At 46.5% G+C, this 14554-nt stretch overlaps 1 protein-coding gene across 1 annotated transcript in view; it reads right to left on the minus strand.

Moving 5' to 3' along the window:
• GLMN (glomulin, FKBP associated protein) overlaps window positions 1-14554 on the minus strand; it is an 82601-nt gene that overhangs the window by 27736 nt on the left and 40311 nt on the right. Inside the window, exons 9-12 of the mRNA XM_075322325.1 lie at window positions 5190-5377; window positions 3794-3847; window positions 2332-2362; window positions 2162-2251 (exon numbers count right to left, since the gene is read on the minus strand). Coding sequence (XP_075178440.1) covers window positions 2162-2251; window positions 2332-2362; window positions 3794-3847; window positions 5190-5377 — 363 coding nt within the window. The remainder of the gene's footprint in view (window positions 1-2161; window positions 2252-2331; window positions 2363-3793; window positions 3848-5189; window positions 5378-14554) is intronic.

Raw genomic sequence — 14554 nt, forward strand, 5'->3', positions numbered from 1 at the left:
GTAGCTTGGCAGACCATTTGTCCATAGACTGAGCCATGGATTGTGAAAGCGACTCAGAGAGTTTCTCAGCAAAAACTGCAAACTCTGTCCCTGCCGCCTGGACAGTGGAAGCAGGAGGGTCTGCCTGATCTGAGGGGCCCACTAGTGACCGAGGCTCTGGCTGAGCAAGTGCAACAGGGGTCGAGCATTGCTCACAGTGAGGGTAGGTGGAACCTGTAGGTAACATAGCCCCACAAGAGGTACAGGTTGCAAAAAAACCCTTTGCCTTAGCGCCCTTGCTCCTTGTGGACGACATGCTGTTGTCTCCTAGGAGAGTGATCACTGAGGGTATTTAGCCAAAAGTAAACAACCCGGCCGAACAGAGAAAATATATTATATATATATATATATATACACATATACACTCCGGCACCCTAGGGGGACCAGCACCGGGTGACCGGTGTGGCTTACCGACCGCCCAAAGCGGAGTGTGTGTCCACCAGATTCCCTGCCTTAGGTCTCCCAGAGCTGCAGAGCTCGTTCCTGAAATCCTCCACCGGCAGAATGTGTGTAAAAATGGCTGCCGGAGCTCTCAGGGGAGGAGGGAGCCGTGGGCGGCGACTAGTAAAGTGCGGGAATCTGGGGCCCCACAGTGATCAGTGAGGGGGGGGGAGGAAACCTAAAGTATGCTCCAGCCCTCACTGCCGACGTCAGGTCGACCGTCCCGCCCTTACCCCTGACTGGCAGGCCCGGGGGCGGGAGTTATGGTACTAGGCCGCAATGAAGCCGGGGACTAAATTTAATACCGCGGCCGACAAACCGGCTCGGTCGGCGCGGAAGTCCCGGTCCTCACAAACCAGCAGCTGCTGCAGCGTCTGTGAAACAAGCGCTCCATGCACAGTCCCCATGGGGACACAGAGTACCTTTAGATGCAGGGCCCTGTCCCTGAGGATACATAGACTCCTGTCCGGCAGATTCCCACAGGGGCTGCGGTGGGAGCCCGGTCCCAGTGAATGGATGACCGGTCAGGATCCCACTTCTCCCAGAGCCTCTAAGGGATGGTGAAGGAAAACGGCATGTGGCTCCAGCCTCTGTACCCGCAATGGGTACCTCAACCTTAACAGCACTGCCGATGTAGTGGGGTGAGAAGGGAGCATGCCGGGGGCCCTGTGGGGGCCCTCTTTTCTTCCAACCGATAAAATCAGCAGCTGCTGCTGACTAAAATGGGAATGCATGAGTGGATGTGTGCCTCCTTCCACACAAAGCATAAAACTGAGGAGCCCGTGATGCACGGGAGGGTGTATAGGCAGAGGGGAGGGGTTACACTTTTCAGTGTAATACTTTGTGTGGCCTCCGGAGGCAGAAGCTCTACACCCAATTGTCTGGGTCTCCCAATGGAGCGACAAAGAAAGGAACCTTTCAGGTGCAATATGCAACCAGAACCACAAGCAGTTCTGGGTGCATATTGCTAATCCCTGCCTAACTGTCCCAGGTTAGTAGTATACATAAAAAGAGAGATTTAGAAAAAAAGTATTTCCAAAGATCATTTATGATATGCTAATGAGTGCAGGGACTTGTCGCAAGGGTGTTAGTTCCTGAACGCATTCCGCCCTCTTAGCATGGTAGCACTACAAGGGATCCCCAGGGCAGAGTACGGGAGAAGAGTCACTACAAGGGATCCCCAGGGCAGAGTACGGGAGAAGAGTCACTACAAGGGATCCCCAGGGCAGAGTACGGGAGAAGAGTCACTACAAGGGATCCCCAAGGCAGAGTACCAGAGAAGAGTCACTACAAGGGATCCCCAGGGCAGAGTACGGGAGAAGAGTCACTACAAGCTGTGCTGTTACAACTCCAAAAACTATTGACTGTTCTTAGTGGGAGAAGCAAAATAATAATCTTGTAGATATGAGACCTTTTAATGGCTAATAAAAGTATTAAAAAAAAAAAAAGTTACAAAGCAAGCTTTCCAGACTACAAAGGTCTCTTCATCAGGCATGGAATAACAAAGGGTCCAAAGAAACAAAACTCCATTTACATCCTGCGGCCCCTGCACACTGATGATCGTGGAGGTGTAGGACCCCCAGCAATCTGGAACTATCTTAAAAGGTAGGTTATGAATATTTATATAGTGTGTGTCCCCTTTCACTTTGTAAGTGACACACATTTTAAAGAGTCTACCTACTTGTAGCACTTGGCTGGCTGCGATGACCTCCAGCACATCCTCAGTAAGGCCGTCATTATCCACTCTTAATAAACTGTGTTCCATTAAATCCTGAAATCCAGAAAAAGAAGCTTTAGTTCATTCAAGATGTGCAGACCAGTCAAGTAAACTGAATCCTGTAGTATACCTACCAGCCCTTTCGACAACAATGACTCTTCAGTTCTGAAATGGCAAAAATATACAGTAAAACTTAAAAACAAAATTGTTGTGTGCAAAAAACCCTATCCCACATCTTAAGACCAAATGAAATTGCCCCAAAAATAATGACTAAAATCAATTGGTTCAATTTACAAAATCAGACACTGTCTCCTATGGACCCGCTGTATAATTACGGAAAATGAATAACATTCACTTAAATGGGCTGTCCAGTTTTGAAAACTAATTTTCTTATGCCCCAGTGTAGCGCCCATACTGGAATCCCCATACTGTTCTGCCCCGTTCCCCTCCCCGTCCATTCTCCCGTATCCCACAGACTGTGTATACCTCACAGGCTTCCTGGTTCTGCCCGCCTTTTTCTGGAAGTGCCTCAGGTCAGCTGAGAGGTTGCAGGTATGCCAGGTACCTTCCCCTTTAGGGAGGTGCCTGGGCAATGAGTTAGTTACATTGATAGTTCTCAGGTCCTCAGTGCTGCTGCTATTTTTTTACTTTCTGCTGCTGATTTGTAACTCTTTCAGTGCACTCTATCTGCTGCTATGACCACCTTCGCTGGCTGTCTGCTAGGACACAAGCTGCCACAAGTATCCATGCCGATTGCTGCTGCCATATCCATCCATCCCAGACAGACCCTCTATTCTGCCTACTGCTGCTACCATCAAAGATTGTACTGTGTCTGTCGCGCCAGCTACTGGGGTACCATATATACCCTGGAGCTGCCCTTTGCCAGCTGCTTACCGGAGCGTGTACCTGCTGCCACCTCCGGTGGAAGTAGAGAAGACTTGGTGGCCGGTCCAGTTTGCTCTGTTAGGCAAGTGAACGGTGTCATTGGTCCAGTAGACCCACTAATTTACTTCCCAAATGTTGGACAGGAGGAAAAAAAAAGTGAGTGCAGCAGCCTTATAGCGACTGCTGACTGGAGTGGAATGACAATGTCATTGACCTCTCCGGCAGACGCAGCACTAACATTGCTGCAACGGTGCTGGGGTGGGCTGAGTATCTGCTTTTCAAATGGCAGTGGACAACCCCTTTAACATAGGGGAGTCTTCTGTTTCGGGCCAGAGCAGAGTGTGGTTAATAGGGACATCTCCTCTCGTGCATTACACAGATAACCCATTGATTTCAGTGGACATTGTGTAATGTTTAGTTCCTCCTGTGGAACCCTTGCATGGAAAATTCTGAACAGACTACAGCTTGTCAAGCAGAGACATTTGAGATTTTCCAATTGTCAGGTGACCCTTCTAAAAAGTGAGGATTTGTCTAGAAAGGAGTGTGAACAAACTATTAGAAAGTTGCAGAACCTATCAATATAGAAAATGTAAATTAGAAGCCAAAGTGAGACCTCAGCTGTCATGAGCCCCTGGTGATGAGCTCTAGTCACGGGGGAGCTTCTTCTAGTAATAAATGACCCCTCCTGCCGGTTTCTTGGTAAGTTCTTACCTTTGTAACAGCACACTAACGTGTCTGATGTTCGACTTTACCAGAAAGGGTGGTCTGGGAAATTAGAAATAATGTTAATATTAATTTTTCATATTCAATTTTTGTTCCGATTTAAAAATCGGTCTAGCTAAATACGAAACATTAAGCCAAAGTATTTAATGGTGTCATACCCACAACACTTGGGACTTAAAGGGAACCCATCTTCAAGTCAAACGTGGCCAGTGTTTGCTCAGACTTTATTCCCCTCTGCTTGCATGAGTATATATGTTTTGTCTAAATTCTGCCATACGGTTCCAGAGATATGGGCCTTTTTATTTTTTTCTAAATTTCATGGTATTTGTCAAAAGGGTCATTATGCAGAGCAGCGTAAATACCCGCCCCTGAGGAACCTGTGACCACACCTCCTTGTAAAGACCATTCAAATCATCACTAAACTAAAATCCCCACCATATCTACTTAAATACATCTATACTCCGTGGAGCAGCAGGAATACAAGATGAAAAACTGGCCACTTCTGATCTAGTGACGGGTTCTTCTTAAATGCAATACCAGGCAGAGTTTACGTGCAATAGTGACGCTCAGGGGCATAACTATCGCGGTCACAGTGATCGTGATTGCGACCGGGCCAAGGGGTACAGAGGGTCAGCTGGCCCTAGTGCCAGTTTCAGCTGTAAGTTAGTCTGTGGATGCGCATCCAACTGTAACACTTGGCAGTACAGAGACCCGTCAGGTCCCTTCACTGCGATGTGACAGCTGCCAATTAAGGTTATGAATATTCACTGCTGCCCATGCCCATAATCCAGGGCAAGGAGAGCAGAGACTATGCAGTCACCTGGCAGCTGGCTGAGCTGTAAGTGGCAGCACCGCGCTTGAAAGTGACGTTATGTGCTGCACCGAGTACACACTGGCATGCCATCATCGGATGAGAACACTACGGGAGTTGGATGAATAAGTTTTAATCGGGGGGTTTTGTGCGGCGCCCAGGTGAATCATATGTACCAGGATGCGGCCAGCATGGGGACATCTATTCCAGGATGGGGCCATGATGAGGACATCTATTCCAGGATGGGGCCATATATTCCATTATATAGCCATAATGAGATCATACACCAGATGGGGGACATGTTTGCCAGGAAGTGGCCCAGGATGGGGGACATTAGTACAGGATGGGGGTCAGTACGCCACAATGAAGGCGGCAACTAGCATGTCTTCATAGGATTTAGAACACTACAACTGCCCATAAATCTGACCAATATGTGGAGGGTGCCCCGGCTCAAACTTTGCACCGGGGCCCATCGGACTCTAGTTACGCCACTGGTACCGCCATCACTTGGGAAAACCATATCAGACATTTTGTTTGGTTTTCCTTTCATCTTATATCACTCATAACTCTTACCCAAACACAAAAGGAAAATTGTCCATTCCAATATAGTGCACAAACAGGAGGTAGGAGAGACAAGCCAAAGCCTCCGCTGAGTAGGTCTGTTTCTCAGGAACAGACCCGTCGGCGTCCACAGTCTCGGCGGACTGACCCTTCCGCAAGAAGGTCTTGGGTAGAGACTCTCCTAAGGATACAAGGAAGCCCTGAAAATGAAAGGGTTGAGTATGAAAGGCATTACCATCATTCATGCACATGGCTCCTGTCACTCCAAAATCAATTACTCTAGATCGTTCTGTAACATCCTTTACTTTAGTATGGAAAACGTTGTCCTGTTCACACAGCTGCAGTCACGTCGCTGCAAATGTATCTAGGTGACTTGGAATCAAGAATAGGCTATAGGTTTGTTCTACTGCGAATGGTGGAGTCCCCCCCATGTGCAGTTTAGGCTGCTTTCACACTACGTCTTTTTAAAAAGCGTCCTGAACGTTTTTTTAACGCAGAAACGGATCCAGTACAAATGCGTTTTCATTTCAATGCATTTGCAATGGACTCGCGTTAACATGCGTTCACCTGCGTTTGCGTGCGTTATAGTGAGGATCCAGTGACTTGCAGTTTTTTAACATCTTTCAAAAACGCTACTTGTAGCGTTTTTGAGCTGCGTCCAACTTCTGCAAATTGCTGGATCCTGACTAAACAGCATGCAAACGCATGTGAACGCTGGCATGCTGATAGGCAGGATCCTGCTTGCTCTACTGAGCATGCACAGAAGCCAGCCTCGGGTGATCAGTCTCTCTCCTCCCTCTGCCTCTCTCCCCCCCTCTCTCCTCCCTCTCTGTCTGTCTCTCCCCCTCCCTCTCCTGTCTCTCTCTCCCACCTGAGAGCTGCGGACACTCGTAACCAAGGTAAATATCGGGTAACCACTTCTCTTAGTTACCCGATGTTTACGTTGGTAACGTGTGCAGGAAGCCCGGCTCCTAGCAGCTGCAGACGCTTGTAACCAAAGTAAATATCGGGTATCCAAGCAAGTATACCCGATGTTTACCTTGGTTACGAGCCTCGCAGCTGTCAGATGCCGGCTCCCAGTCTGGCACGTTTAGTTCTCATAACTCCCGATCACATGACTCCAATGCCCGCCCCTAAACATCCAGTGACAGGATCCTGTAAAGTAACACATGCGTTTGCATGCATTTTTTGCTGTAAAAGCAGGATCCGCTTTTGCAGCAAAAAAACGTTCAGGACGCATGTTAAAAAGACGTAGTGTGAAAGCAGCCTTACAGCGCACTTCTAGTTCTAGTCTTTCCTGCTGTAGACGGAGTCCCTCCCAGTAATACATGCTGTATCCAAGGCCTGTGTGAGGATGCTGCCTTAAAGGGAATCCGCCACCAGGCTTTTGCCACCTGAGAGCAGCATAACGTAGAGACAGCGATCCTGAGTCCAGCATTGCTTCACTTACTGAGCTTCTTAGTGTAGTTTTGATAAAATCACTGTTTAAATCAGCAGTAAATTATCATTACAGGACTACTTGGTGTGCTGCAGGTAGTCCAGCAGATTCACGAGCTCTGTATAACTGCTAGATATGCAGCAAAGAAAACATTGATTTTACCAAAATGACAGAAAATTGCTCAGTAACACATCGCTGGAATCAGGGTCTCTGTCTCTATATTATGATCCGCTCAAATGAGAGAGCAAAAACCTGGTGACAGATTCCATTTAACTAGCTCATGTATCAGCAGAGAATCATTCCCCATGATGGATGGTGTGCTTTGCTCCCTTTCCATAGCTGGAGTAAGCAATCCTCCCTGACAACTTCAATAGTTTCCCTCTTTTCTAGTCTGCTGGAACTCCGTCAACAATGACTGAAGGGAGGAGCGCATAAGGCTATGTGCCCACGGGAGAAAATACCTGCGGATATATCCGCAGGTATGTCCGCAGGTTTCCCGCAGCAGTTCCTCGGTATCCACAGCTATCCATTGCTGCGGGATTCCAGCGAATTATCTGCGGACATTCATGCGACTTAACTGCGGAAGTCCCGCCCTGTATCTCCATAGTGGAAGGCCGGGATTTCCGCAGATATTTCCGCAGGAATAATTGACATGCAGTTACGTGCGGCTGCGGGACATCTGCAGCATGATCCGCAGCTGTACATATCCGCAGCATGGACACAGCACGCCCCATGTCCCATAGGAGGACATGGGGAGTGTCTGTAGTTGCATAAACCTGCAGATTTATCTGGAAAATGCACGGATATTCCGCAGATAAATCCGCAGGTATTTTCTCCCGTGGGTACATAACCTAATAGTGTAAAATCCCAATATAGGCAATTGTATAAACAATAGTTTTGCTCACCTTGGGTGGTTGCGTGAAGACACAGCCACTAAAGGGTTTTATTACAGCCAGATTCCACTGCCTCATGGCAAGGGGGAAAAAATCCACCAGATGGAAATTACCAAAACAGGGTAAAAAGGTGTTTAAAAATTGTCTGCGCTGCTGGAAAGTTCTCTTGCTGCAGTATTCTTTCACGGTTCTTTATTATTCCCTACGCGTTTCAATGCCGTACTGGCAACTTTATTAAGTGTAAAAAAAAAACACCAGTGACCTGGGGTTTTTTTCGTGTTTTTTTGTAGATTTCATAAAATGGCCAGTACGGCATTGAAATGTGTAGATGTCACACTAGGTATGGGGGAAGTACCAAGCGAGTGATGAAATGGAAGGGAACCCCTGCATTTAGGGGAGGCTGAGATGGTGACCCCTGACCAAACCTACAGATGGTCCCTGGGGTCCCTCCCCACCCTAGATAGGTTCTGCACCTATGCCCCAAGCCGGATACCTGACCCTAGGTATCCCCAGTGCTGGACCCTAAATAGAGAATGGATGGGATGAGCTCTTCATCAACTCCACTAAAGGAAGACCCAAGGAGGACACAGGGGAAAAGCATGAACTACGTATCTACAGATGACACTGGCAAAAGTTCAGCAAAGCTTCACCAACAATACTACAGATGAGAGCAAGCCACCTGCTTGCAAACAGAGCTTGTATGAACTGAAAAATATCACCAGCACCAGTCCAGGGAAGATGTGAGCATTTAAGCACAAGGAGAATATGAATTATCAGCAGCTGGACAGAAGGAGCACTCCCTTGGGTCCTAAACGGGAATAGATGAAAATCCAGCAGGAAAGCTACCTATTACAATGAATACTAATAGTAAGAACAACAGAAACTCAGGGAGCATTCTGTGCAGCCAAACGTTGTGACCTTCTATGGCCAGAAACCACATGACTGTCACCCGTGACAGTAGGAAATAAAAGAACCTTGAAAGAATACCAAAGCCGAAGAATTCCTTCCAGCAAGGCAGACTTTTTTTTTTTTTAAATCAAGTATTTCTTTATTGAAAAGATTATTACAACTTAAAAACACAAAACCCACTGAAGCGCCACAGAACAGTAATATTAGCTGGAAAGTGACATGTATCTCACAGGTATAAAGGCATATAAAAGATGTATAATACATATGGCAGTCTCAATGTCCGTATTTAGCTTGTTCTTTAACCCATAGCAGATGGTGGAGATAAGCAAGGAGAAGCATAACAGTAGTAGAAACTCTTCGTCTGAGACACCCGTCAGGAGTGCAAGTCATTCTTGAAAGTGCTCAACTCATCTGTTCCCGCTCGACCAGAAAAAGACTCTGCAACAGACCCAGCCTAAATCTGGCAAGTTCCTCAGACACCAGTCCGGAGTGGTCGTTCCACAACGCCCAGATTTTGTCGAATTTACTGACACAATTTTGTTTGATATAGATGTGTTCTCCATATTAATTACCCAATTTAATTTATCGACCTATTCTGACATTCCCGGACGTCGCTCAGAGATCCAGTGCTGCGCCAATAATTTTCTGGCGACATAGCATTCACGCCACTGCTGTCTTACCATGGTCATCAATCTGCAAATCCTCCACATAGCCCAATATGGAAACCAACGGCGTTCTCTATTTTCACCGAATAGACCCTATTAAGAATACCGGTTACTGGGCAGGACCACAGCACGTGCAACAACCTAGCATTATTAATTTTGCACCTGTTGCACATAGGGGTGGGTCGTGCACCAATCTCATAGAAACTGTGGAGTACGGTACTTACGATGAATGAGGTATGGCCAAGATAATCTGTGGCTCGCTCAAGGACAAGTCCGGTACCCTTTCCAATATCTCATCCCACTGATTATCCTCAAATGGGGCCTAGGCTCACCTTCCCATTTTGTTTTAGAATCTACAGTTAACCCACTCAATGCTAAATGCAACACATCACTATATAACAATGATATCAGGCCCCTTGATCCTCTGGATGTTGGTATATGCAACAGATGAGGACGTCTATGTTTGTGTAAAGGAGGACTTTAAGCTGATCTAACAGTAGATGGCGATGTTGTGTAAAGTTTCCTTACTCACTTTATTGTAAAAGTCTCTTGTTCTTTCGGTTTTGTTTCTCTTCCTGATGCAGTGCTGAATGACTGTGCATTTCTATTTACCTCATGTTCTCAGAAGTAAAGAGCTTGCAATCCCATGTAATCTGCTCCGTTAACTTTCTTCTGCAACCGGGAAGCTAGAAGCTGTGCAACACTGGATTGGGCTATCTTGTGAATAATTAGATTCTGGGAGATCCCCTCCTCAAAGGGAATCCGCTCCGCGTGAAGTGCATGTCTCAACTGCACATATTTATAAAATTCACTAAGAGCAAAATCTAGCTGCAATTGAACAAATTCCTTCAATTGACCCTCTGCCATTATATGAGAGCATTTGTCTATCCCCTTCTGCTTCCAAACGTGGAAACTCATCAGAGCAAGTATGGGAGCAGTGTCGCCGTCTCCCACAGTGAAGTGTACTGTGATACCCCATAGATTTCCTGTAAAGCTCTCACCTTCCACCATATTTTATGCATTAGGATCACTGTAGGGAGATCTTCAGTCAAAGACAGTCTTACGCGGTTCAAATATCATATAGAGGTCAGTTGACTTAAAATAATTCCGGAGTACTGGACACTGGCCCTTACCCTCCCCCCCCGGATCGTACCAGCCCCTGATATGGTGTAACTGGGCGGCCACAAATTAGAACCATGAATTCGGGACTGCCAGCCCACCGGATCTAGTCTCTTTGCAGAGTCTTCAACCGCATTCTAGGCGCCTTAAGGCCCTAAGCATACACTGCATTTTTACCGTGGTTTTGCTGCAGAAAATGTTCATAAACTAGCTGCAGTCCTTCCCCAGCGAAACCTATGGTAAAAAAAAAAAAAAAAATGCTGTGCGCATACTGCTGTGTTTTTTTCACCTACAGTTTTGCTGCACGTTTTCTGCTGCAAAAAGAATATTCATGTCACTTCTTTTCCGCAGGTACCTGCAGTGTTTGCCATAGATAATGGTAAAAAAAAAAAATCTTAATTACTTACCGGTAATGGGATTTTCAGAAGCCCATGACAGCACCACCTGATAGGTTCCGCCCACATCATGACAGGAAACCCACTGATAAAAAGGCGGTACCTCTCCTCCACATCAGTAGGTTTACAGCGCCAGAGAGGACCAGCAAAACACAAACAAAAATGTTAATCACACCACCACCAAAGGAATACACCATTAACTCTAACACTCCCCGAAGGGTGCCCATAACCAGTGAATAGGGGGGGAACTAAGGGTGCTGTCATGGGCTTCTGAAAATCCCATTACCGGTAAGTAATTAAGATTTTTCCCTTTCGCCCATGACAGCACCACCTGAGAGATTCTAGAGACCAATCACCTTAGGGAGGGACCACCGCCTGTAATATCCGTCTACCAAGAAGGGTCGACCGTGGAGGACAAGTCAAGTCTATAGTGACAGAAAAAGGTAGAGGAAGTGGACCAAGTGGCGGCCCTGCATATATGATCAATAGACACCTCTGCCCGCTCAGCCCAAGTAGTAGAAAGTGACCCAGTGGAAAGGCCCTAATCTGCAGGGGAACTGGCACCCCCTTAGCTGAGTAGGTCAGCGACATAGTATCCCGGGCCCACCTAGCCAAGGTGCTTGTAGATACGTTCTAGGGAAAGTCCGGGGGCTATAAAATAACAAAAACAGGGCCTGAGATTCTCGCAATTCCATGGTCCTATCTAAGTAGGTTATAAGGGCAAGTCTTACATCCAAGCTATGGAGCCTGTTCACTTTGTCATTGGAAGGAGGGTCACAATGGAAGGCAGTATAAATTTCAACATTATGATCCAAATAAAACAGAAGAACTCTCTGATACAGGTGGGACAAGGCCCTCTTGGTAATCTGAGGATAGACTGTCCTTGTAAACCCCACAATTCCTATGATTTCTCTTAGAGGTACCTCCTGAAGAAAGAAGGGAACATAGGGGGGACTTTTAAACAATGAAATGCTGCAGCAGACACTCACCCCCCCAAGATGGCGGATCTGGTACCGGTTTCGGAGGAAGTTTATGACTTCCAGATTTGGATTTCTCAGATCCCCTGGAATGTCGACTTGCCGGACTGGAGGGACTAGCCCTGCCGGAGGAGCGCTCCCCTTGCTGCCCTGGGAATCTGTATGCTGTTCCAGCACATCCTGCTCTGGAGGAGAGTTGTCTTCCATCCTGAATAGGGGAGAAGTCATACCTACCACAATGCAGCGAAGGTGACTCCTCATACCTCCCTGGTTCAAATTTCCCGCCCGAAATCCATTCACTGGGCGCCGCCATCTTGGAACACCTTGCACATGCACAGGTGATGAACTTCCGGGTGCCGCGTCACTTCCTCTTCACCCCAGCGTTCCGTCAGCAGGGCGCCCGTCTCGCGGGCTCCGTGTGAGGATCACATAGCCTGGGGCGACGCAGAGCCGAGCTCCCGCTCCAGGCCCGCGCCCCACCACCGCAGACAGCCGAAGCCCTGGTGAGGTGCATCCAGGCCCGAATGCCACCAAAAAAGAAACCAAACTTCCACACCGGGTCAGACCTGGGAGAATCCGTGGGTTGTCCCATCAGGACAGGAAACCAAACTGATGTGGAGGAGAGGTACCGCCTTTTTATCAGTGGGTTTCCTGTCCTTATGTAGGCGGAACCTATCTTCGGTGGTGCTGTCATAGGCGAAAGGGAAAACCGCAGGAAACAACCTGCGGAAAATTTGTGGCAATATTGCATTCAGTTTTCGGGTTCGGTTTGCAGCGTTTTTTTTTTACCGCATGTGCGGTAATCTTTCAGAGGGTGCTGAGTTTTCTTAAGAAAATTCCATTTTCCAGTGGCAGGTTTTTTTTATCCTGTTTTGGTAACATCTTTTAGAACTAATTCAGACGTTTTTATTTTTTTGCAGGACAAGAAAAAAAACAAAACCGAAGGAAAAAGAAACCAAAAAACCCCAAACCAAAAGGGTTGTTTTTCATCAGTGTCCTAGATCCAATTACCAACTATTTTTGGTTCGTGTCTTCTTTCACAAGCATTCTGGCATCAATTTTTCTTGTATGTGGGGGGAAAAAAAAGAAAAAAAAAAAAAAAAAGTTAAAAATTCCAAGTGTCACTTACCCAGTAAAAAAAAACAAAACTGCATGCTGTTTGTTTTTAATCCTTTTCATGGCATGATCCCATTGATTTTAATGGGAGAGTTTGATCCAGGACTCACCTCAATCCAAAAATAAGTGTGGAAAAAAAAAAAGTCTACCAAAGGCTTCATACCAGAAAAACACTCAAAAGACTCAATGTATTTCTATGTTAAAAGGACTTGTTTTTCAGATATTCAGTCTTTCGACCACTTCAGGTTTCCTAAGACACCAAGCAGTTAAAAGTAGTGAGCTGACAATGCTTTACGCGTTTTCAGCTCTGATGATGCTCTACATTATACAAGTCAATGGTAGAGCTCTAAAGACAGCAGGGTGTCTTTACCAATTTGCAGAAATTACTAGCAGTTTCTATACTGGTCCTACAGATTGGAGAAAACAAAGTGATAACACTGGACAATCCCTTTAAGTATGTTAGTTTGCTCCCTTATTGACGGCCGCGCACAATACAATGCATCTAATGTGTGGAATCGGAATTCGACATTTCCACGCAGATCTGGGGATTGTCAACATTTTTTCCCAAACATAATCAATTCTGTTAAGGATTTATATCTCAAATATAATCACATCAAACTTAGTCTGTTCTCAATATAGCTCTTATTTTCTGACATTGCACAAATCCGTCTAATGATTATTCTTTGTCTACGCTGTAATGCTAAATGGTATCTATATACAGCGATCCAAAGTTAGACACGAGCATTATATTTACTGCAAGCATCGGGATTACTGGAGAAAGAACAGAAGGAGAGATCAAAGCGCAGGATTCTAGCGTTTGCTGGTTGTGTATTTCTGTAATCAAGGCAATGCCGACACATCAGGGCAGAAAATCATTAATCTATCACATCTAACGGCAGAAAATAACATAAAAGTAAAAAAAATATGCAATTCATGAAATAACAAGCATGTGATCTTAAAATAGAAATGTATGTATTAAATAAAATAGACAAAAAAATTCTAATTTTTTTTAGCGCGACACAGACACACGCACGCACACGCACACAGACAGACAGACAGACACGCACACAGACAGACAGACAGACAGACACGCACACAGACAGACAGACAGACAGACAGACACGCACACAGACAGACAGACAGACAGACAGACACGCACACAGACAGACAGACAGACAGACAGACAGACAGACAGACACGCACACAGACAGACAGACAGACAGACAGACACGCACACAGACAGACAGACAGACAGACACGCACACACACAGACACGCACACACACAGACACGCACACAGACAGACAGACACGCACACAGACAGACAGACACGCACACACACACACAGACACGCACACACACACACAGACACAGACACGCACACAGACACAGACACGCACACAGACAGACACGCACACAGACAGACACACAGACAGACACGCACACAGACAGACACACAGACAGACACAGACAGACAGACAGACACAGACAGACAGACACACACAGACAGACAGACACACACACAGACAGACAGACACACACAGACAGACACACACAGACAGACACACAGACAGACACACAGACAGACACACAGACAGACACACAGACAGACACACAGACAGACACACAGACAGACACACAGACAGACACACAGACAGACACACAGACAGACACACAGACAGACACACAGACAGACACACAGACAGACACACAGACAGACACACAGACAGACACACAGACAGACACACAGACAGACACACAGACAGACACACAGACAGACACACAGACAGACACACAGACAGACACACAGACAGACACACAGACAGACACACAGACAGACACACAGACAGACACACAGACAGACAC

The sequence above is a fragment of the Anomaloglossus baeobatrachus genome, chromosome 8 (genome assembly GCF_048569485.1).
Source record: "Anomaloglossus baeobatrachus isolate aAnoBae1 chromosome 8, aAnoBae1.hap1, whole genome shotgun sequence".
Lineage (NCBI taxonomy): Eukaryota > Metazoa > Chordata > Amphibia > Anura > Aromobatidae > Anomaloglossus > Anomaloglossus baeobatrachus.